The sequence below is a fragment of the Berkeleyomyces rouxiae genome, assembly GCF_048999995.1.
Source record: "Berkeleyomyces rouxiae strain 22BRR77 chromosome Unknown BrBRR77_ptg000002l, whole genome shotgun sequence".
NCBI lineage: Eukaryota > Fungi > Ascomycota > Sordariomycetes > Microascales > Ceratocystidaceae > Berkeleyomyces > Berkeleyomyces rouxiae.
The window spans coordinates 4,619,183-4,643,122 of NW_027396492.1; the positions used below are offsets into that span (position 1 = coordinate 4,619,183).

General features: G+C 52.2%; 4 protein-coding genes across 4 annotated transcripts; all 4 read right to left on the reverse strand.

Annotated features, from left to right (window-relative positions):
- Positions 1–404: 404 nt before the first annotated feature.
- Positions 405–7,390, reverse strand: BROUX77_002870 (uncharacterized protein; the record flags this gene model as incomplete). The annotated part of the gene is made up of 3 exons (XM_073747458.1): positions 405–6,807; positions 6,863–7,128; positions 7,232–7,390. 3 exons carry the CDS (start codon positions 7,388–7,390, stop codon positions 405–407), a joined length of 6,828 nt encoding a protein of 2,275 aa, XP_073607952.1.
- Positions 7,391–11,622: 4,232 nt separating this feature from the next.
- Positions 11,623–13,491, reverse strand: BROUX77_002871 (uncharacterized protein; the record flags this gene model as incomplete). Its single annotated transcript, XM_073747459.1, has 2 exons — positions 11,623–13,191; positions 13,276–13,491. 2 exons carry the CDS (start codon positions 13,489–13,491, stop codon positions 11,623–11,625), a joined length of 1,785 nt encoding a protein of 594 aa, XP_073607953.1.
- Positions 13,492–17,396: 3,905 nt separating this feature from the next.
- BROUX77_002872 (uncharacterized protein) lies at positions 17,397–18,359 on the reverse strand (the record flags this gene model as incomplete). The annotated part of the gene is made up of 1 exon (XM_073747460.1): positions 17,397–18,359. One exon carries the CDS (start codon positions 18,357–18,359, stop codon positions 17,397–17,399), a length of 963 nt encoding a protein of 320 aa, XP_073607954.1.
- A 1,984-nt stretch (positions 18,360–20,343) lies between these two features.
- Positions 20,344–23,847, reverse strand: BROUX77_002873 (uncharacterized protein; the record flags this gene model as incomplete). The annotated part of the gene is made up of 1 exon (XM_073747461.1): positions 20,344–23,847. The coding sequence occupies one exon, from the start codon at positions 23,845–23,847 to the stop codon at positions 20,344–20,346; it is 3,504 nt and encodes a 1,167-aa protein (XP_073607955.1).
- Positions 23,848–23,940: the final 93 nt, after the last annotated feature.

Below are 23,940 nucleotides of genomic sequence, written 5' to 3' on the forward strand. Positions count from 1 at the left end.
CGCAACCAAAAATGACCACGCATCAAGTATCCCACGGTACTCGAGCGTCATTTGGTTGATTCGAGAAGCCAAGATTCCACATATCTTGTCTCTCCAGTTTCCGACTTAGCTGCTACTTAAGGCCTCAGCAATGGATGACAAACTCAGCCAAAAAAGGAAATCCCCAATAACCAAGACAAGATGATTGAAACCACCGCATACAAACGAGAACAAAAAAGGTCTAAAAACACAAGCCAGTAGAGACGAAACAAAAGAAAACAAGCCAACATAAAAACACCCAGTGTCTATATACTGTGTTTGGCCACCTTTATGCAGCCGTAGAAAAAACAAACAGGGAGCAATGGAGTTATCCAAGCATCTGTACAAGCATCCGCCACGATCAAGACGAACGGAAGCTTGACTTTTTATTCTTTCAGGAAGCTTAGGGCAGCCTCGCGCTCATCAACAGGCATCATGCGGAGCACCTCGCGCAGACCCTTCAGACCAGCTGTCTTGTTCGATTGCACTAGGTTCGCCAGATCCTGCGCCAGCTTCTCTGACTTGAACTGCTCCACCTTGTCGGCGATGCTCTTCCGGTTAGCCTCGTACCACTCGGCAACCTCACGGTCATTGCCCTTGAAATCCTCAACGGCAGACCAAGAAGCCAGAAGCTCCAGGTTGTGCTCACGAACAGTCCGCGTCTTCTCATCAGCGACAATGCCACTGGGAGTGCCAGAGAGAGATGAGGGCATCATGCGACGCAGGATGTACTCCTCGTTGAGACGGCGGCGAAGGCGCCAGTAGAAGAAGCGACGGGAGTTGGTCCACTCAATCGCACCAGTAATAACACCCTTGGCCTTCATGCGGTCAGCACGGTCATGGAGATCAGCGAACTGTATGGCAATTTGGCTGTAAACAGGTAGCAGCTGCTTCTCACGGGCCATCATCTGAGCCTTGAGCTCCTGAAGCTTCTCCCTGTCAATCTCAGAGCCAGCATCAACCTGCTTCTTCAGGTCGGCATAGACAGGGTCCAGGCGAGCCATGGCCTCGAGCTGCTTGTCCTTGCGGAACTTGATACCAATCATACCCTCGGGCTCCAAGACACCTCCACGGGCATTCTTGTCGGCGTACATTTCCATGTAGATAGGGTTGATAGTAGGATCAACAACAACCCAAGATCCACCACGAAGCTCACCGAAGGGAGGAATGTAAACGAATACAGGCTGCTGGTAGTCAACTAAGGCATCAACAATGTACGATCCGTACTTGAGTACTTCGTTGTACATGTCGCGCTGACCACCAGAGAAACCACGCCAGTTGGCGATGATCATGAGAGGAAGTTGTTCACCATTGTTGAAGTCCTTGATAGCCTGAGCAGTCTTGAAGGCAGAGTTGGGGTACCAGACACCGCCAGCTTCATTGGCGACCTGCTCAATCGAGTCAGGGTTAGCAGCATCAGCAGGGGTAATGTTCTCAACAGTACGGGTCTCGACACCAATGACACCAACAGGGATACCGCCAAGGCGAGCACGGCCAATGACAACGGTACGAGCCCATCCACCCAGAGCTTCGACAAAAGAGTCCTTGTCAAACAGACCAGGCTCGAATGTGCTATCAGGAGAATCGGGGTCCTCATGACGGCCAGCGATCATCCAGCGCACATCGTAAGGCTGCTTCTGGGGAGGAGTGTAAATGACATCACGATCCCAGGGGTCAGAGCTGGGGCTAACCGGCACAGGGGCGTTACGCTCCTTGGGAACAAACGAGAGCCACTCAATAATTTTGGAAACACCCTCAAACTCATCGTTGGCAGTCATGTGTGACACACCGTTGCGGTACATGATCTGGGTACCACCAAGCTGCAGGTTAGACGTGTAGACTTCACGACCCAGCAGGTTGTTCAGGGCACCAGCACCAGTCAGGATGATGGGTTGGCCCTCAATCTGAACAGCACGCTGACCAAGACGAACCAGGTAGGCACCGATACCAACGGAACGGCAAGTCACGAGAGTGATTGTGAAAATATCATTGTAGGCACGGCTAGTGGCTCCGGCAATCAGACCAGAACCACGCAGACACTCCACACCAAGACCATCCTCAGCACCAACAATGGTAATGATCTTGTGACGCTTCTCGCCGTTTTCAGAGATCTCCTCGGTAATAACATCACGCTCGAAGCGCTTTTTGGCCTCATCGTCAAGGTAGAGGTAGTTGAAGCCAGCCTCCTGGTTATCGGGATCCTTGAAGTCAACCTTGAAGTGGGGCATCAGCTCATTGGCCAGGCCCAGACGAGCACCAGAGTTGGCAGACAGGTAGATACGGGGAATACCCAGCTTCCGGGCAAGCTCAGTGCACTTGTTGAAGAAGCTGTCTTCCTTGGGACCGAACGAACCAATCTTGTAAGTGATATCGTTGGCGACGACAATAAAACGACGCCCAGTCGGGTATTCAGGAGTGTGGGCCTTGAAGACCCAACCAACCATACCGCAAGTGTTGGTTCCAGGCTCGCGGTTAACTTCATCCAGGTTGTCCTGGTCATCAAGGACCAGCTCACTGAAGGTCATGCAGTCGCCAGTCTTAGGCTGCTGAGAGGCAATGGCAGGGTTCTTCTTAACAGCCTTGGTCCAAGAATTCTGAATGGACTGACGGAAAAGCTCGGGGAAATCATACACGTATTGGGTACCCATCAGATGAGCCTTGTAACGCTTAGGCTGTAGGGGATTCTTTGTGACGTAAGGAGTAGACACAGGCATCAGATGCAGAGGACCCTTGTCCTTGGTTCCTCCCAGACTGTAGAAGACCCAATCACCCTTCTCCGACTTGCGCTCGGCGTAGATGTCAACATCGACAATGTAACCCGAGGTGTTGGTGATGACGAGGCGCATAGGCAGCGGGGTGCCATCGGGGTTGGTGCAGATGATGCGGATCTCGACTTGGGAAACACGAAGTCTCCAGCCACGAAGACCAAAGCGATCAAGGAAGCCCTGCAGAGAGTGCTCAACCTCTTCAGGCTGCAGGTTGAAAACCGGAGTGAAGTTGATGAAAACCTGGTTCAGATCGGAGTTGTTGTTGCCAATAATTTCAAGAGCATCGAAGATGTCGTTTATGGTGCGGTTAGCCTCGCTGATCAGGTACTCAGCAGTGGGGATTTCATCCCGGAGACGCCCAGGACGGATGACAGCACGAGTGAAGTAGCGCTTGTCAGTCTCGACAGTCTTGCCAGTAGCCTCGTACACATGAATGTTCTTGTTCTCAGTGAAGACAGGCTTAATCTGGAACTTAGACAAACGGCCCAGCTCCAACTGGAAAGCCAGAGCAGGTTCGCTGTGACGGATGGAATCATCCTCCACATAGTTGGGGCCACGGAATGTGTAGTAGCCAGGGTACGAACCGTCGTTGTGACCGCACATAAAAGTAACACGACGAACTCCATGAGCCAGGAATTCCTTTCTGTACTGGTCAACAATGGGTACAATGCGAGCCAGAATATCAACATCACCTTGACCCTCGCTATCACGGATGGCAATGTTTACAACAGCAGAAAGCTCACTCGACTTCTTGGGAACATGAGGCTGGCGTTTGTCGGACAGGTCTTGGGCAAGTCTGGCGGAAGAAGATTTGTTGAAGGCAGGCAGAGTGTCAAGAGCCTTAGAAATCAAATCCTCGGCATCTTCAATGAAGCGGCAAGGAATAATGACACCTCTGCGGTTGGGCTCTTCGTCTCCAGCAGCCAGCTTGTAGGTCATATCGCTGATGGAGTTAACTCTCTTGAAATCAAACTCACCACCGATGGGGGTAGCAGGCGCCGAGGGGAGAGCAGAAGGAATGGGCATGCCAAACTCGGTCTGGCCAATCTTGCGAAGAGAGAAGTCCCAAGAGATGAACAGGGGACTCTTATCAGCATCGTCGAGGTGATACTGAATGTCGTGCAGCTTGTACGCACGGTACGCACGGCGAATGTACACCTCCAGAGCAGCCTGAGTAACCCAAGGGTCATCATGAGCAAAGAACATAGCCAAGACATCAAAAACAGTGTACTTGGAGTCAACAACCTCCTTGATGACATCGAAGTTAGGCTCGCGGTGGTCCCAACCAGTCTCACCATAGGTCGACTGAACGACGGCAGAACGAAGGATATGCTCCATCTGGATGGTACGTTCCTCGAGGGAAGGCAGAGAGCACTGGATCATGGTCTCACGAGCCTTGAGGGAAACCTTGGCAGTAGCACGAGAAGACTGCAGCTCAGTCAACTTGCGCAGCGACTCACGTAGGTACTTGCCAATGTTTCCAGTCGAGGGCTTGTTGGGGCGGTACTCGTCCAGAATGGCAAGGATTAGGGAGCTCTTGGAGTTGACGCGGCTGTGAGACAGAACAATCTGAACAACCTTGGTAATATCTTCCTTGTTCTCATCACGGAGCTTCAGGACAACACTCTCTTCCTGCTGCTTCTCACCAATGAACAAACGCTCAACATCCCAGAACTGCTCCAGAATATCCTTGATGACATTCAGTTCCCGGACCTTGGGACCCTCGGCATAGGCCTCCAAAATTCCAGTCAAGGGAAGAAGAGTGGTCTTCATCATATCAACGTCCGCCGGAGAGACCGACTCATCCAAGAACTTGTTGATGGCACGGCTAAGCTGCTTGGAGGGAAACTCGGACTGGCGACTGTGAGAACGTTCAACGATCTGGGTGAGCTGAGAGTCCAGTTTGTTGGGAATGCGAGCATGGAGGGCAGAGAACTGGGCATTCCATTCACTGTAAGGTAGTTCGGGATCACGCAGAACAGAAATCAAGTCTTTGAGAGTCTGCTGCATAATTATGGAGTTGTCGTAGCCCATAAGAATGCTGTTGCAAATGCCGTAGAGTAGGGCAAAACGTTGAGCAGGCTTGGTACCAGTAATAACAGGCGCACCGTAGACGGGGAGTTTGCTGAGGAAAGGCTGGGCCTGCTTGACACGAGAGGGGTCATCCAGAGCAAGAATACCCAGAATGTCACCGGCTTCAAGAGTAGCACCGGGCTGCTTGATTAGCTGGACAACACCATCCTCCTGGGCAACAAGAGGCATGTACATCTTCATGACTTCAACCTCTGCAAAAGTCTGGCCGGCCTTGATATGGGAGCCATTGTCAACAGTGTACTTGACCAGTTTACCAGGGCTGGGAGTCCGCAGCTGAGTGGGATCATTTTCTTGCTCAAGAAGGCAGGTCTTGCTATCCACCGACAGACGGGTAGCACCAACCTCCTCCTTCCAGTAGACGTTGTGAGACTTTCCATCAAGCAGAATGAGCAGGCCGCCATCACTGAGAGCACGAACGCCAACACTGCACTTGGAGCCGTTGATGAACAGATGGTAGGAGTCAAGACCAGCGCGAGTGACGGTAAACTTGTATCGGTAGCCTTCATAGATGAACTCAACACTAAAGACAGTCTTGAGAAGGTCCTTGGACTGGACCTGACCCTTCTCCAAGCCAGTGCGATACTCGTTGAAGCAGGCTTCACTGTTGATATGGGCCTTGGTAACGGCACCGCATACAACAGCCAGCATGGGATCAGGCCGCTCGGCAGTCAACTTCTTGGAAATCAGTTCATCCAGCCAGCCAGTAGTAATGGTATTATCCTCAAAAGCCTCGGTTTCCAGAAGCTTAATAAGGTATTCAACAGTGGTACGGAAATCACCACGAATGCTAAGTTCCTTCAGAGCAATAACCATGTGCTTGCGCGACGCAGAACGGTTTTCACCGTAAGCGAAAATGTGACCAAACTGAGAATCAGAGAATGAGTGAATACCACCCTGTGAACCAACGGAAAAGTAACCCCACACGTTGGAGCTGGAACGGAAGTTGAGCTCGTGCATAACACCGTTAGAAGGCTTGAAACCAGCACCGGGATCCTCGGAAGTAATTCTGCAGGCGGTAGTGTGGCCCTTAGGACGAGGGCGACGCTGAGTCTTTTCGCTCTCGGGGTTCTTGAACTCGAAATCGATTTCAGTTGAGGTCCGGGGATCAACACCATACAGCAGACGAATGTCGCGAATGCGATGGAGAGGCAGACCCATAGCAATCTGAAGCTGGGCAGCGGGCAAGTTAACGCCAGAAACCATCTCGGTAGTAGGATGCTCGACCTGGAGACGAGGGTTCAGCTCCAAGAAATAGAATTTGTCATCGGCATGGGAGTACAGGTATTCCACAGTACCCGCGGAGACGTATCCAACTAGTCGACCCAGACGGACAGCAGCGTCCTCCATGGCTCTGAATGTGTCGGACTTGGCAATAGTGACAGGGGCCTCTTCGATGATCTTCTGGTGGCGACGCTGGACAGAGCAGTCACGGCCGAAAAGTGAAATGTTGTTGCCATACTGGTCAGCAAGTAGCTGCACCTCAAGATGGCGGGCATTGCCAGCCAGCTTCATGATGAAAATAGGCGAACCGGGAATTTCACTAGCGGCAGCCTTGTAGAGCGCCTCAAAGCCTTCCTCAGACTCGACTTTGCGAATACCCTTGCCACCACCACCTTCGGAGGCCTTGACCATGACAGGGAACCCAATCTCCTTGGCACGATCAAGACCTTCTTGCCATGAGTTTACGCATCCTTTAGTATAGACTTCGTCAGAAACAGTAACCAGGCCTTCTTTGTCAATCACAACCTCATCCACACCAGTACCAGACCAAGGAATGCAAGGAACATTGGCGTGTTGGGCGACAATGGTAGAAGAAATCTTGTCACCAAGCGATCTCATGGCGGAGCCGGGGGGTCCGATGAAGACAATCTTCTTGGGAGAAGCTGCTAGGGACTCGGGCAGCTTGGGATTTTCGGAAGCGTGACCCCTTGAAATTTGTTAGACATGATGAAAAACATCGGTTCAATTGCAATTAAACTTACCATCCAGCCCAGACGGCGTGCACATTCATGCGCTCTGCGATATCCACAATCAGCTCAACGTTGGCGTAGTTGTGGTTGTTGGTGCCGCCAGGAACTTCAACGTAGTGGTCGGCCATGCGGATGTAGTCGGCGTTGGCCTGTAGATCTTCGGGAGTGGCCATGACGGTGAACTGAATGGCGCGCTCATCGCCGAAGGTCTCGTACGCCCATTTTCTCACGGAGCGGATTTCTTTGACGGCCGCAATACCGTTGTTTGCAATCAGGACCTATGTAAAAGAGAGGTAGGCTTGTTAGATAAACCTTGCTTTTCTCCCTTTTCGGGGTGCTTTAAGCCCTGGTATTCAGTGGCTTGTCTGGGGACAAACTTACATTGGTAATAACAGTGTGACCTTCGTTCTGGATCACAAAGTCCTTGACTCTGGAAGCGGGAGCATTTTCCACGCAGTTGCCGCCGATAAAGTGTTCACCGACAGAGCGCTTAGTCTTGCTGCGCACGGCAAGCGTTTGGGAATCTTGAAGTTCAGTCATTGTGTGTTATGACTATTTTTTGTAAAATGGGAAATGTGATTAAAAAAGAAGGCTTGGTATGAAAAGGGTATCAGGCCTTCATTCGCGTGGGGGGCGAAGATGGTCGAGAGGCTGTCGAACGGTAGAAATGAAGCGTCGTGAAGATGGAAGATGTAGGAGCTTCGAGGGGTGCTTCTTAGTAGACGGCTGGGATTGGTTGAGCGTGTGGGAGAGCTCAAGCTGGAGGTAACGAAACAATCAGTGGGGGATGTCCGTTGGGATTCGTCGAATGTACAATGGAGCGAAGAGCCGCGTTTGGGGAGTTTTGCCGCTGCTAAAAGAAAGATTGGGCAAATCCGAGGTCAGCAAACTTTTATCGGAGATTTTGGGTTCGATCACGAAGACGAATTGTCGATGCGGGTAGTCAATGAAGGCGTGAAGGTGGATTGTGGCTGTCGGGAGGACCAACAAGAAAGGCAGCTTTTTTTTGCCTGGTCTGTCCTTGTTTGGGTGGAGCGGGTTGAGGAGGCCATTGGTGTGGGCGTTGAATTGAGACGGAAATCAGAACACGTACAGATGAAGTCAAGATGCTCTGTGTGGGCAGAGATCTCGAGTGCGGAGGTGCAGATGCAGATGCAGGACAAAGAGGGGGAATTGTCGGAGGAGATTGCAAATGCAAGAGACGTGGAAGGTCGGCGAGGTAGGAACGAACCCTTTTTAGAGCTTTGAGAGGCCAGCAGGAAGATGCGGGCAGTTGCTTGTTATATATGTAAGAAGCGAAATCCATGCCAAAATGCCAAATTTGATCAACAAGTCAACAAAGTGGGCGGTCCACCACAACCGTGAGTATTACACATTAGTTAGTACAGTTCACACATAACTAACACTATACACACGTATGCAGCAGCTGTGCAGCAGCCCCGAGCCGGGCGATTGTCTGTTTCACTGCCAGGAGATTCTCCCCCGGCACTGACATGGGCTGAGGTCTGCTTGTCATCACTGAAGATCGGCCTATTACTACCACAAGTGCCCCTGTAAGACCACCAAGTCTGCTAGTGAACAGCCGCCGAGGTATCCCCACGATGTCTATCTACAAGTAAGATGGCCACAATCTGAGAGCCTAAATGTCTGATCGGCTTGTCAACACGAACACAAGACATGTAATTGGTACCTGATCCAGTGGCCCCCTTCTCGAGTTGCTCCGTCATCCCATGTCAAAAAGAAAGAAAGAAAAAAGGGACTATTTAAATGATTCTGATTCAAGCTCCAGGTACCCGAGCCGCGCAAACACCGCCGCGAGAGGAGGTTGCCAACATACAGACAGACAGACAGGCGTCCACAAGTCTACAAATCGCAAGGGGCGGGGATGTATGCGAAATATACCCAAGATCTCCAGTTCGCACTTCCTACAGCACACTACGGGTCGCTTAAAGAATAAACACCTGCCTTGTGAGCTTGCGTGTAGGACAAGTTATGGTGGACTCCCTGGCCACTGTAATGGGTGAAGGTCAGACAAGAGTTGGGGCCATGGCTTTGTTAGGGATGGGATTTAGGTGGGCTGCTACTGTTGGGGAACTTTAAACTTCAGCTTGATTACCAAACTTGGCTCTCGAATAACCACCGCTTCATGACCAAAATGGTCCGCTGTTTTATAGCAGCAAGCCTCCCACAACCAAGTCCGACTCGGGCTTCCAGGCACTGTCTCCAGAAGGTGTGTAGGACAATGGCTTGAATCCCGTCCGTCGAGGGGAAGGTCCGAGATGCCAGGGGATAATCCTATCATCGTCATTGAAGACAGCTTAGAGGCTGGGTTGAGAGCAGCCTTTCTGGTGCGCTACAGAAGCCCCCAGGCCAAACATCCGCTGCCAACCTGCAGTTTACCACGCTATTAGCAGCCCTGGCGCATTGTTCAATGGGTTATAAGCTCAACCTCAACGCTTCTTGTGCATTGCAAAATCAAGCCAGGGCAGCTTGCTGCTTGGCCTCGCCTAACTAACCCCTTTGGGCTTAATTCCATTCAACAGCCGTTCAACTCAAAGCCCAAGCAGGCTTTCCGCCAGTTTTGTACTGCTGTCCAAGCAGACTTGGTCTAGACCGTGTGTCTAAAAGACAGCTTCAAAAGTGGAGATGCACCACGCAAAGATACCGAAAGAGTGGGTTTGTTGCACAGATTTGAAGAATGGATGGGAATGGAGAAAAGAAGTGGGGGAATGGGGAAAGAACCACCCACCTGCCCAGCAAGGAAGCAGCGGAATCGTGGATCCATTAACGACGGGCCACTCCTGCGAAAGTGTGTCTGTATTTTTACAGTAGATGAAAAAGAAAAATATGTTGTCGATTTCATATTCACCGTCAAGTATCCGAGACTGAGGCCAAGCCATTCGCTATGCGTGTCTACTGCCTCGTCATGTGGCAGACTTCTCGGCCCTGGACATGCCAAATCCCAGTGGCAAGCAAATATAACTAGGGGAAAACTCGCTATCAAGATCACCCAGGATTTCCAAGGAGGCCCGCAAATCCCCAACATGCAACTCCGGGCCTCACACTGGATGCCGGAGCAATGAGGAAGAGAAACAAGGCACGTCAATCCTTTTCTTTTTCAATGTCTTCGTCCCCCTACCCCCAGTCCACACTCCCAGAACCTCCCGGAGAACCTGAATCCTTTTCTCCGTAGATAGCACCGCCAGACCTCCGTTGTTCTAGAACACATGGACGTATTGAATGCTTCTGGCGTGCCCTGTGTGTCTACTTGTCTGTACACTTGAGCAAGGCTGGACTAGTGTTGAAACAGTCGGGGGAAAAATAAACAAGACCTATGTAGACCAGTATAGGAGGGCTAAGGGAATCCTAAGACTCAACAACAACACGCATGTCAGTGAACCATGCACGCGCCCCAACCCCAACTCAACTTCCTCAAAAACCCATTCTTTAGTCCTCTTGGGTTTGCTAGAATTGTTATGCAAGACCTTGGAAGGAATGATAGCACAGAAACTTGATGTATACATAAAAGCTTAGACCAGTGATTGAACTAACTACATGTGTGCATACAAGAAATATTATTCAGATTCATGTAGGTTCACAATCGCGATTTTCACAATTCATGCAGCCAGTTCTACCATAGGTAGGGTTATATAGGGTTTGTCTACGTAACTACTATGAAATGTCATACTCAACTCAGATCACTTCGACGACACGTACGTTACTTATTCAACAGACACAGACAAGAGCAACTGAAAAAGAAATATGAAGAATGCAGGTATTTGAATAACAAAGGAAACATGATGGTGTATATATAAGACTTGTAGTTGCCAACCACCCAAGAAACAAAAGAGACAACAAAGGAGATGTATAGTAGGGCCTTGGAAGACAAGAGACAGCTTGGTTGACTGGGGCTTGAGCTTCCTCTTTGTGGTTGTAGACATTCATCTCGAAGACAACTCTTCTCTCGGTATCCGACTATAAATAGGGCGAAAGAAAGACCCAGCAAGACGGTATCTAAAAGCAGAACCACTCAGTATACGAGCCGGCCAGGGGGAAGAAAGTTCGAAAGCAGAAATAGTCGGGAGGACCCAGACAGGAGCTGAATCATGACCAAGATTTGGCAAGCAAGATGGCCGGTGAACAAGAAAAGAAAGAAAAAAAAAAGAGAGTGGGTGAGAAGAAAAAGGAAGTAGTAAAAGAAGACGTCGAGGACTTAAAATCAATTCAGAAGCGTTCATCGTAAGCGTTATTGCGATGCGGAAAAGAGACAAGAAAAAACAAAAAGCACATGTCAGTTGGTGCGATGGGGATGATAATACCGCCTGATAGCTCTCCCAGGACAACGGAATGTGCCTCCCATGGTGGTAATCACCTAGCATCTCTAAATGGCCATGTGCCTAGGAAAGTCATAACTAAACCAATAAATAAAAAAAGAGATGCAGAGCCATATCCGCCTCTGTGCACCTAGAAGTGTTTTGTGGAGGGAGGAACCCATACCAACCTAGCCACCCAGCCATACTTGAAAAGAATCAGGAACATGAAGAGTTCGAGAGACAGGGACATGAGAATGAGAAAAAGAGAAAGAAGCAAGAGGGTATAATGCGATCTAAGAACGCAACGCGAAAGGGAGCAATACAACGAGAGCTGGGTGAATGGCGTGGGGGGGGGGGGTTAAAAGACACACTGAGCAGTGAAAAAAAGCCTCGCAAAAAGCAAGATTTATCCCACTTAAATGGAGCAGAAAACGGCTAAACAGCTAGAAGATGTCGCCGCTAGTATGTCTCTTCTAGCTCAGCAAGGGTGCCCGAAGGTACAAAGGTCGCTGATGGCACACCGCTGCTAGTTCTGCGACCGACACTTTGTCTTCGTAGGCCGGGTAGAGGGATGGCACTATGTGCTGGAATACCATGAGCAGAGCCAACAGAGGCACTAAAATCGACTTTGGCGGTGTATGCGCCTTTTCGGGATGGAGTGCGCATCTCGCTCTCGTCATTGATATCAAAATCAACGGTGCCTTTGCTGCGACTGTAACGATGCCCATATCCAGCCACGCTACCACTCATCGAACTCCTAGGCCGAGCATATGGCGCCCGAGAGCTTGTTGTACTCGTGCGGGAAACAGGTCGGGCTATTTCTGATCTGCTCGAGGGACGCCCAAGGCCCGAAGAAATACTAGTTCTTGAACTTGGGCGGGAGATGGAGGTATCGGTATCGGTATTGGGACTACGGTTCGGTAGTGGGCCAAAGCTCAAGCGGCCAACGCCAGAACTACTAAGCCTGGGAACGTGTTTGGCGCTGGCTCTGGTAGAAGAATCCGGCATCCTAGGTATCGAAGGGGTGGTGGAATCGTCAGAGACAACGGATGACGTCGCCGATGTCAATGTCCTCTTACGCGACCGCACTGTTATTGTAGAAGGGATGTGACTTTCTCGCGGCGAGGCGCCCCGGGGAGGAGTGTTGACCGGGGCAGGAAGTTTTGATCTTGCCGAGTGCACACGCGCTTCAAGGCGTTGCATCTGGGCAGTCAGTGAGCGAATATGTGACAGCGAGTTGGAGGCAGGAGCCTTTCCACTTGTCCTAGTAGTCGTTCGAGTGGTGGTACTGGGGGTTTTAAGGTTGGCAGTTGAAACTTTGCGATTGCTGGCAGCGGTGCTTGTAGCAGAAGTAGGCGGTCTACCACTACTGACAGATGTGGAAAAGATCTTGGAACGGGGCTTGGGTGTAGTGCTGTCACTTGCAGAAAGACTTGGAAGACGCGATCTTCTGGTAGTGAGGGTAGGAGTGCGAAGAGGCATCTTGGGCTTGTGGACCTGAGCACCAGAGGCATCGGACATGGGAGGAGACGGTGGATCAATGGGCGGTATGGCGGAATCAGGGGGTGTGCTGATGAGAGGGGAGCTGGCGGTAGAGCCGGGAGAACCGTGGACATTCTTGTCGAACATGGGCGAAGACATGACGGATACATCGGGTGAAGCGACACCAAACTGTCTGTCTTCATACTTCTTGATCTTGTCTTGGAGAAGCTCGGACTCAATCTTGAGATCATTGAGCTCAGCTCGCAACCGCTGTGTTTCAATGCGCGACTGCTCGCGCTCTTGTTCGATGAACTTCATCTCCTCCTCAAGCATGACACTACGTTCAATAACTTGGTTGTATTTTGATTCCATGTCTTCGAGCGACGACGTAGTATTTCGGGCTTGACGTTCATAGTCATCATTGGCAACTTCGATTTCACGGAGTCTGAGTTGGGTCTTGCGGTTTGTGTCGCGAAGAGACGTGATCTCTTTTTCAAGGGCCTGCTGGGACGAAGAGGCCTCGGCCTTGAACTCCTTATATTTGCGCTGGAGAAGCGAGTCAGTAAGGGGTCAAACAAACACACGATAGATGACGATAGCTAGACGGTATAAAATGGCTCCGTGACATACCTTCCACTCCTCGACCTCGAAGCCAAGTGTTTCCGCGCGCTCCTTGAGGATGCGTTCTCTTTTTTCGGCAAGCTCGATATCCTTTTCGAGTTCAGCCTCCAGTTCCCGGCTGGATTCCCGGAACTCTACCAGCTCGGATTCCAGTTGTTCGTACTGAAGTTTGTACCATGCGAGTGATTCTGCACCGCCAGGGGGCGGCGAAGAGGGCATATCCATGATTGTGATGAATACGGGATGTTGGTGATGTGGTAATAATGGCAGATGGTCGTTAATGAATTACGAAGCGTTGTTATCGTAGATGCATCCAAGGCGAAACGAAGTGGGTAATGGGGAATCCAGGAGGAAAACAGCAAAGCGGTATGCGACCGTGCGTCGGCAGAAATAGCAGGGCGTGTGGCTCGTGACAGGAGACGGCGAAGAGAGGCGCCAGGAAAAAAAAAAGACGTAATGCCGAAATACAGAGCGTGGCGTTGGCGATAAGGCCCTGGAGGAAAGATTCAAGGCTGACCTCGTGTATTTTTCTCTGGCGTCTTATGCGTGATGTTCGAATGAGGCCAGGCTAGTCACCTCCAGTTGATTTTGGTTCCCCTCTTTGGGTTTGTTGTCATGTGTGGGTTTGTCGCAAGCCAAGTAAATGCAGGGTAACAAAAAAGGCAGAGAGGGCCAGATCAAAATAGAGGGGAAACAGGATGAGGAAGAGTAGAATGAAAGAGGGCAGTTTGGCGATGAAGACAGGAGGGCCTCTGAAAGTATTAAGGAAAAGAAAAATAAAAGAAGAAGAAATACTGCGCAGCACGAGATGATAGAATCGTGACTTGGCTGCAAAGCTGCTGCTGCGGCGGCGGCGGCGTCTGAGGCAACTTTGCTGTTTGCTGTGTCGTTAGTAGAGAAATTATTGACGGCGGGAAGGAAGAAGAAGGGAGCGAAGAGCAAGAAATTAAGAAAATAAAAAGGAGGAAGAGAGGAAAAGCAGAGGGAGAAGAGAAGGGCAGAGAACTGAGAACTGAGAACAGAATATAGAGGGCCCTGGCCATCCGCCAAAAGGTGAAGCCCAAGACAGAAAGAAGGGGGCACGGGGGAAAATAGCGCTCGCGTCTCTGCAGGATCAGGGATCTAGAGCAGTTGCTGTTGCTTGTTATTGTTGTTACTGCTGTTGCCGTGCAGTTGTTCAGTACAAGAGTAACTGTAGTTGCTGTGTGCGTGCAGTTGCCGTCTAGTGCCAGTGCCTAAGCTAAGCCCAAGGAACAGGAAGGAACGAACCCTCCTATCAGTGGACTTGTGCTTTAAAGGGTGGGCTGGGGAAATCAGACAGGGAATTACAGTGGACAGGAAAGGGAGTGCGTGCTAATATGAGGCCTTCTGGCACTTTGACACCTGCTGGGACACGGCCTATGTCGACTTTTTTTTTCATTTCTCTTCTTTTTTTCAAGGAGGTTGGGTGACATGTTGCAGACCCGCCCGCGAGCCACAGTGACACACAGAGATGAACCTCGACACGACACACATTGGCATATGAGCTGGCCGCGCTGCTGGCCACGAGCCAAGCCCGTCCATAGCCATTGGCACCGGGTGGAGCTCTACCATGAAAGTGTGGGCTTCTGGGGCTCTGGGCTCTTCTGGGCCTCTCTGCCTGGTCCTCCTCCATCCCCATCCCCAGCTTCGAACATTCTGAGCAATGCGCTACAGATGCCCCCTTACATCGCCAACCGGCAGACCAGGCGTTGAACAGCTGGGACATGTGTCTCTGTCTCGATGGCATTCGCCCTGTGCTTCCATGCATTCTGCGCAATGTTCTCTGTTCGCTGGGCCTTGTTTCGCAGCTCCCTCGCTCGGCGTGGCTTGTCCTGGTCTCCCAAGTTGTCAATTCCATCTCACTATCCCCAAATGCAATAGTTACATGTATGGCCCTACCCACCCACCCGCTCCCATGTCATGCAATGCGATGCAACACTGTGGCCGTGACCTTTTCAGTACTGCCCAGCATCCTACGCACAGCTCCATCCCATCCATACAGACTGAGAAAGGAAAAACATGTCGGTCATGTGCAGATTCGGAAGATCCCCCTCTGATCCCTATAGATGGGTGGGTTCTGGGTGTTGCAACCCTAGTACTGAGTTCTCATTTCCATCCTGAAATCATATACCATTAATAGGGTTAGCGTATTCAACATCGCCAAAAAAAAAAACTTCATACAACTATCCAGATGTACGTTAGCTATATCAACTATTACAAGTAGTTAGTTACTTATACACCTACTTGTACATACATACAGATGTAGGCTCACGTAGCACCGCTTGATCACTACTACACAACAAAGATGACATGCATCCTCGGTCTGTGCCTGCAGCAGCTTGCAAGTCCCTTTTCTTTCCACATGTAAAATTCCGTACCTACATCAGTGCAAGCCCCGGGTCTTTGACAAAGCCAGTGCTGTCTTTCTTGATCTTGGACTTCTGGTCGTTTGATATCAAGTACCTACACCTACTGGACTTGCCACTACCCGCATAGCTCATTCTCACAGGTTCCCTTTGCTGCTAGACCTTGCTAACCTGTGTTGTGATAGCAGCGTTTCAAATATAGGGATATTTTTATGCCCGAGTCGCCATATGGTTGTCCAATTTATGCCTCTCGAGTAATAATTGCGGGAGTCTATCCGCAAGAAGGGAAACGTGTTTGTTACCGCGACCAATATTTTGCTGCAATATATGGCCCAAGCGTGTATATATCCGAAGCCTCTTGACCTAGAGGGAACGATCGCTCTCCTCATAAGTCGTGAAGCACCGCCCCATGAACGTCGCTTGTCAAAGATTTTCGAAGTGAACAGACAGGACTTGGCAGACCAAACAGGCCAACCTGTACGAAAGCGTATTTAGGATAGCCTAAAATGGAGCTGGGTATCTGTACAAATACTACAGAGTGCCCTTTCCGCATTCCAGCGCCTTCATGGCTCGCTTTGCAAAAGGACAAGGCAAAAGTTTCAACACAGTATCTAGATTCCACACACTCAAGCGGTGAGGGAGGCTTTTCCCAACGTTCCATTATTACATGCTTGACGTAGGCTATGCGCATGCATACTTAGCTGGCCTGACCATCTGAGTTGGAGAGACTTTGAAACCCCATTCCCATTAGATTTCGACTGACCTCCGGCAACGTCGATATAACTAACTAGTTGCAAGTAACCAGACAGTTTCTTGATGCTGTTGGCCTGTTTGCGTTGCTGGGTAAGTTATTATCAAACAAAACTCCTATTCACTGTCTGTATGTACATACACACATGAGATCACGCACTCAACAGAATGATGCTCCGCATTTATCACTCCGAGCCTCTTATAGTAATTCTGTAGCTGGCCTGGGCCAACATCAGCCCGTGATTAGGTCGCGGGCGGAAGACCAACCTCTCGGATAGCTTCATCGGGATTGACTTCGTATTCCTGAGCTTCCCATTCCGGACGTGGACCCAGCTAGCCCAACCCTACATTCATCAAATGACATTCGTAGGGTTAGCTATAAATTGTTGTTGTAACTATTCGTCAACGTCTTGGCTAACTGTATGGATGCACATATTGTATAGCTAAATACGACCTCATTTGTGACCACTTTGTCTCATTCAATGATGATGTAATTGCCTCCCACGTGACCATCCCCTCCTCCTTCTCACGAGTGAGGTTGACACAGCCACTGCGACAGAGGTGTGAGTTTCAGGAATATTTGGGCTATGCGCTTATGGCAGACAAGAGTGAATGGGCTCAGGTTGAGAGGAAACTTGGAACGTTCCAGTTGGATAGAAGCCGATTTACAGGTCAAATTGCACGTCGCAGAACACCAAAGCAGGAGAATAGATGATCACATAACCGTTGGTATAACTATTGGATAGTAGTAAAATAAATAAAAATCCCGGACTAATCTTTGGCATAGGGCCCGAGAGACAGGAGAAAGCAAAACAAGGCTAACTAACTGGTACAAGTGAAGGAGTTGTGAGACTGACTGGATTCAGAATAAGAGGTACTGTAAGGCTAAAAAAGTAAGAATGGAAGAGCGTTGAAAGTGGGAGAATCTGCGAGAATGGAGGGATAGTTGATAGAGGCAGCGACAAAGGAGCGAAAGATATGCGCGTGAGATGCTCAAGTATCAGAGTTCAACACCACCCATGGACCTGGATGTCCACTCTCCGTCTCAGCCGAGTCGTCCTCGTTTTCTCCTGTGGTTTCATCCAAGTATGTAACCGAGAGGAGATCCCAGCCGTCGTCCTGGTCCTCGCCGTGGTCCGAGACAGTTTCAGGCACATCATGAGGAGAGCCCGACACCATTGCCCCAAAGCCAGCAGCAGCAGCTAGCCAAGTTTCCCACTTGAAAATAGCAAGAGGGTGTGAGCTAGAGGCGTTGGTGGTGGCTTTACCATTGCCAGAGACTGCGGAAAGGCCCGGCTTGCTGGCTCTGGCTTTGGCTGATGTTCGCTTGCCGTGGCCCTTGCCGCTCTTCTTGGGCTTGCTTTGTTTAACCACAAACTCCGGGCCCGAGGGCACCAGATAGTTGAAGTTGAACTCGGCACCGCGTTCCATGGACGTGTCATTTGACAAGTACAAGTCGCGTAGCGCCACAGCTGTTGCATAATCGCTCTCTGTGGCTATCTCAGGTACAAGGTTGGCTGCATCGGCGACGGACTCTTCGGCAGACTGGGCATGGAGGCCTCTCACAGCCTCTAGCACACTCTTCTTGCGCTGGCGATCAGAAGGCAGCTCGAAAGACATGTTATACGCCAATGACGTTTCTTCTAGCATCTCGAGGCTGTTCGACTTGCGGACGAAGCGCTTGTGGCGCGAGTTGCACTCAAGACAATGCGGCTTGGGGCGGTTTGGGTAGGGCGAGATATTGTGTCTCATGTTGCCGATGGACTGGCTGTAGACGGGAGTGCCATCCTTGCGTGTGCGGTCTGGGTTCTGTTCGAGGCGGCGGAGGTAGGACAGTGATATGCGCTTTCGGTAGTGGGTGTTGTCGGACGGGAAGGTTTTTGTTGGCTGGAAGAGGGTCTCGGAGGGCTCTATGGAGGGCGATTGGGTGGATACGTCCGTGATGGCGGGGGCCATGATGTCAGAGACAGCAGATATAGTGTGGGTACGTAGTAAGTGGGTGATGATGAAGGGCTAACTAGTAAGAGGAGTATATGTCAAGAAAAAGAAAGAAGAGGAGCAAAGCAAACGACAGAGACCAAGAGAACAGAAACAGAGGAGAGATAAGAGGCCTGTTTATGTAGTCATGTATGTCGGTGGTTGCACTTGTATGTTTGTGCTTGTAGGCAGCGGCTGACAAAGACAAAACAGCCCGGCGAGTAAAGTGTTGATAGACTAACAGGGGAATACCAAAAGACAGCAAGTCAGGTGCAGTGTAGGAAAGGGCGTCTTTATATACACGATCTACACTGGTCAGATGAACAAAGAAGGCTCCAAAGAACAATCTGGCAGCAAAGAACAGCATCAAAACAAAACAAAATGGCCGAGCTAAAGCTTCATAGAGCGAGCGCAGCCGATTAGCCAACCCGAAACAAACTACTATGAGTGGCCAGGGGCACGCTATCACTTAGACTAACAAGACGGATAAGCTTGTACCTGTACATACTTGTACAATTACCCTTCTGCTCTCACATCGCAATCAATGCGCGCATATTGTAGCCAAGCGATAAACACATGTGTGCTGTAGCCCTGCATTACGGTATTAGGTATTACTTGGTCTCCAGCACGTTTCGCCGTGCTATGTTGTCACTTGCTATTGCGCAATCCTCTGTGACTCCTCCTCGCCGACAGATGGCACAGGTACCTACATACACAACTGCGTATTACATCCCCCTCTGTTGCTCCCAGTTTACAAATACAAGCATAGTTACATGGTGTGTGTGTGCGTGGCGTCGTAATACTTGTACTTGTACTTGTACTGCCTCGCTGATATGATTCACCATGACTCTCTATGCTTTGACCGGTATGATTCATCATCGGCCTTGTCAAACCGCCCCGCCACGCCCTTGTGTCGTTAACTCTTTCTTTCATTGTTGAAAAGCACGTGCTTGTTATCGCAGGCTAATTCCCCCCTGGCTTATGTTGACTTACAACTTGTGCTAGAATGGCGCATTCGCTGGCGTGCCCGACTGGCCCAGCCAAGGCGCTATCAATCCAGCACCCTTTAGATAGTTAACTACTTGATCTAATACCTTCTTGGTTTCCTGAAAGAGACCCTTGTGACCAGACGACGAAATTGATGCAGCCACATTCCTTTGCGACCTGCGACCCTTGGCTATCTTCTCCCCTGCTCTTATCAGCATAACATCGTTGCTCAACCAACTTGACTCAGTGTTGCTGGCTTGATTCCTGGCTGTATATAGAAAGAGTATTGCCTTTTGTCCATCTGTCCGCATACTCTTCATCGGCTCTTGGTCACTTGTTCGACTGTATTACCTATTTGGATTTGTTGCATGATCTATAATGACCAGCACCCATTAATAGCAGTTGGAGATGACTACCTATGACGCCAAATCCCGCCCAATCTTGCTATTTTATTCAACCATCGAATTTACAAGGGCCTCATGATTTCCTCTCTACACAGCAACATATGCAGCAAGTTTCAAGCCAGCCCTGCCGCATGACAGGTCTCCAACTCTGGCGTCATATTATCGCGGCGAGACTCTTCGTATGTGCACGTGTTATTTGGTTGGAACCCTAACCAAGATCTAGGTATGTAAATAGATTGATTGATTCTTTATTTACCTGTCTACTCGCGAGGTATTCTCGGCATACGACAGGGGATTACAAGTAGTACCAGAAATTACATACAGAAACAGAAACCTAAAATCCAAACCATGCATACAGAAACCCCCCGCACAAAGTGTAATGACTAAAGTGTGTCCACCCGCCCAGCCCAGAGGCTGTCCTTTGCTTGTGTGGCCCCAAACCTGGCCCAGAATCCTGGCCTCGCCGCTGATGCAGACCAAACATAAAAACAAAAACAAAGGAAACAACAAAGGGAAGTACAAACAAAGAGAGAAATAAGTAGGAAAAAGGAGGTGATGGCAGCGCAAACGCGCTAAGGGGGAGACCCCGAGGGTACGCCGTCTCTAGGTGGCAGAGGGGGCGCGGGAGGGGCCGCGTCTTGCGCCTGCGTGTCCGGCCTCATGCGGCGGTGAGCCAGCAGGGCCGTGGGGGCTTTGGCTGCTTTGGCGGCCAGCCAGCAGGCTCCGCGCTTGGTACCGATCAACTTCTGAAAGAAGCTGCTGGACACCCACTGTGGGTTGTGGTGGCAAACCCAGATGTGCTCCGGGCTCGTGTCGGCTCCGCAGAGGGGACAGGAGAGCACGGCGTCCTCGTGCTCGAAACGGCGGTGATAGGCCGCAAAGTCGCCGTGTCCTGACAAAGCTGTCAGCACCGCGCGGGCGAGGTTGCGATCGGTCTCGTCAAGGAGACTTGTCCAAGCCTTCTTCGGGGCCTGCACCGGGCGGCGCAGGTGAGGTCTGGAGTTGCGACCCTCTGCCTCCCACCAGGCGCGAAATGCGGTAGTGACCCGGGCGCGGAATTCACTGCGTGCCCAGGAGAGTGACATGCCAGTCCTTGTGGTGATTATGTCTGCACCCCACCTGGCTTGTCTGTCGGCGAGCTCGTTGCCCACGACATCGGAGTGGCCTGGAACCCAGATCGCTTCCACCTTAATGGCTCCATCTGGCCACGGTCTTGGCCGCGGATGGTTGGCGTCGGGACGTAACCAGTCCGCGCAAATTGTTTGGGCTCTCCGAAGGTGTTCCTCGGAGGTTCCGGGCTTGACGTCCCGGGACGTGAGTCTACTCACCGCTGCCATGTTGTCTGAACAGATCCAGACTTTGCGGCACCGCGGTTTGTCCCGCAGGTCGACGGCGGTTATGGCCTCGGCAATGGCCAGCACTTCGGCGTCGTGCACCTCGGCGCGGAAAGGGACCGGGCGGTTTCCCGAGAGCAGGACCTGTCCCCCCTGGATAATTACCCAGCCGGCGCCAACCCTGTTCGGACTCAGCTTCGAGCCGTCTGTGTATAGCCACAGGTCTGAGGGGGGGGAGGAGCGGACCAGAGCGAGGTGTGCTGCAGCGGCAGCCTCTTTGTCACCCCGGATCGGGGCCCGGGTCGAAGGTAGCTTGCCCTTGCACGGCGGCGGGAAGCTCGTGGACAGCTCGTATGGAAGCATACTCCTGAGCTCACCCAGTATGCCCCACATTGGCCTTATGGAGCCGAGGGGGTGGTTTGGCGGGGCCAGCGCGACTCTGAGAGCAGCCGACCCAAGGAGGTTGTCCAGCGCATAGCGCATGGGAGGGAAGCCCGATGCGAGGTTGTATATTGCACAGGGTGTGGTGCAATATAGCGGCAGGGCGGCGCGGAGGCCTCTGCGGACGGTGCGGTCGAGGAGCCTTGAGGCCCCCAGTAACCCGCGGCTCAGCGGAGCGTTGGGCGGGGTTGGGCGCCACCATGTGGCCGCAGCATAAGACAGCTTGGCAACCACGCATGCGCGGACCGCCGTGAGGGCGCCCTTGATCGGGGCGCCTTTCCAGCACCCGGACAGAATCTGGATGCCGCGAATGGCCGGTGCCGTCCTCTGTGCCACGTCTCGGATGTGTGGCACGAAGGAGAGGTTTCGTGACCAGCGCACGCCAAGCCAGCGCAAGGTCTCGCGAGGGCTAACCGCCTCCAGCGTAGAGCCGTCGGGGAGTCGCAGGCTTGGGTTTTGTCCATGACGCTTGCGCGTCACGTGAAGTAGTTCGGACTTCGTCAGGTCAAGCGCCATGCCGTTGTCCGTGCACCAGCTGTCAACGAGCTCCAGAGAGCGGGAGAGAACCGAGCAGTTGCCTTCGAGGGACGAGTCTGAGTTGACTAGGCAACCGTCGTCAGCGTACCCACGGAGAGTGCAGGGGAGTGGCATCTTGAACAGCGGCGACATGAACAGCATGAACAAGATTGGGGAGATGGGCGAGCCCTGTGGGAGGCTGCCACCTGTTGGCTGGAGAGCGTCAGAGACGCCGTCTAAGGTTAGGGAAGCCCGCCTGCCCGCCAGGAACGAGGACACCCATCGACATGTTCCAGCCGGGCACCCCAGGTCCTCCAGTCGTTTGACCATGCGGTTCGGATGCACGGCGTCGAAGGCCCCCTTGATATCAAAGGTGAGGACCGAAGACTCACCCCTGAGGTCGGCTGTGCGCTCGAGAGAGTGCGCCAGGCGTAGGCACATGTCCTCGGCGCTGCGCCCCGGAACCGCACCGGCGTAGTTGTCTTGGATGTGACCTGCCTCCAGCGCCCAGCACGAGAGACGGCGGGCGACTATCCTTTCCAGGCACTTGGCCAGGGTCGGGAGCAGCGAGATCAGCCGGTAGGCCCGTGGCGACGAGCGATCCTTCTTGTTGGGCTTTGGCAGGGCGATCACCTTGGCCTCTTTGAAGGAGGCAGGGTGGTGGCCCCAGAAGAAGCTTGCGTTGAACAAATGGGTGACCTGCCGCTTGAGGGAGGGCCAGGCCAGTTTCAGGACGTTGTTCGAGAGGCCGTCCGGGCCGGGGGCAGTGTTGCGCGGCCTCCAAAGAGCAGCTTCCACCTCGTCTCTGGTGATTCGGGCGCGTGTCGGCGGGGCTTCCGTCCTGGAGCCCCGGGTCCTCGGTTCCACCTGCAGGGCGGGGGATTCGATGTCCCCTGGCCGGGCGGAAGGCATGTGCACGCTGCGAAGGAGAGCGATCTTTTCCGTGGTGTCTTGTACCGTGGCCTCCGCTCCGTCCGCCGGCGATAGTGCTGGGGAGTGGCGGTGCGGAGCTTTCGTCCTCCATTTCACGATACGGAAGAGGTCTCGGGTATCAGTGACCTTCGCCAGCAGGTCGGCGTAGAAAGCCCGAGCCGCGCTCCTGAGTGCGCGCCTGAGGCGCTTCTTGGCTTCGCGGCGTTCGGTCCTGGCCTCTTGTGCTGCGGCCTGTGTCGTTGCCTTTTCCACCCTGTTCCGCGCTGCGCTTTGCTCCGCACGCGCGACGCTGCACTCCTTGTTCCACCATGGGAAGCTCTTGGCCTTGCCCAGAGACTTGGGCGTTGATGCGACCAGGGCGTCCAGGATCACATCCTGTAGCAGTCTCGCGAAGTCGTCAATGTGCTTTTTTTCCGGGATCTGGCCGTCTGACCTCCGGTACTCTCTCACAAGGTCGTCCAGGCGAGCCGCGCCGGCCTTGCATGCCGCGTCGAACTTCTTTTTGTCAAGCTTATCCATGAGGAAGCGCCCTGCGGGGCTCGGGACCACTGTGTGCCCTGGCAGCGGGATGGACACCAAGAGCGGGAAGTGGTCACTTCCGCATGTCAGATCGTCCCGTAGCTCCACGCTCGCCCCGGTGACAAAAAGAGGCGACGACATTATGGTAAGGTCTATGACACTCCCTGACTCGTGGGTTGGCTCCCCATCCGCGTTGCCCAGCAGAAGGGCTCGCTCTTCCATCCAGGCCAGTAGGAGCTCGGCGTCGTTGTCGTCCGTGGCGCATCGGGGGTCCCAGGCACTGTGGTGGAGGTTGAAGTCGCCCACTACCACAGACCGCGGCCCTGGCTGCATGCTGGTCAGAAGACGAAGCGCCTCCCCTGTCCTAGCCGAACCTGTCCCGGCATTGTAAAGGTTTACGATGCTGTACGTGTGCCCCCCGATTAG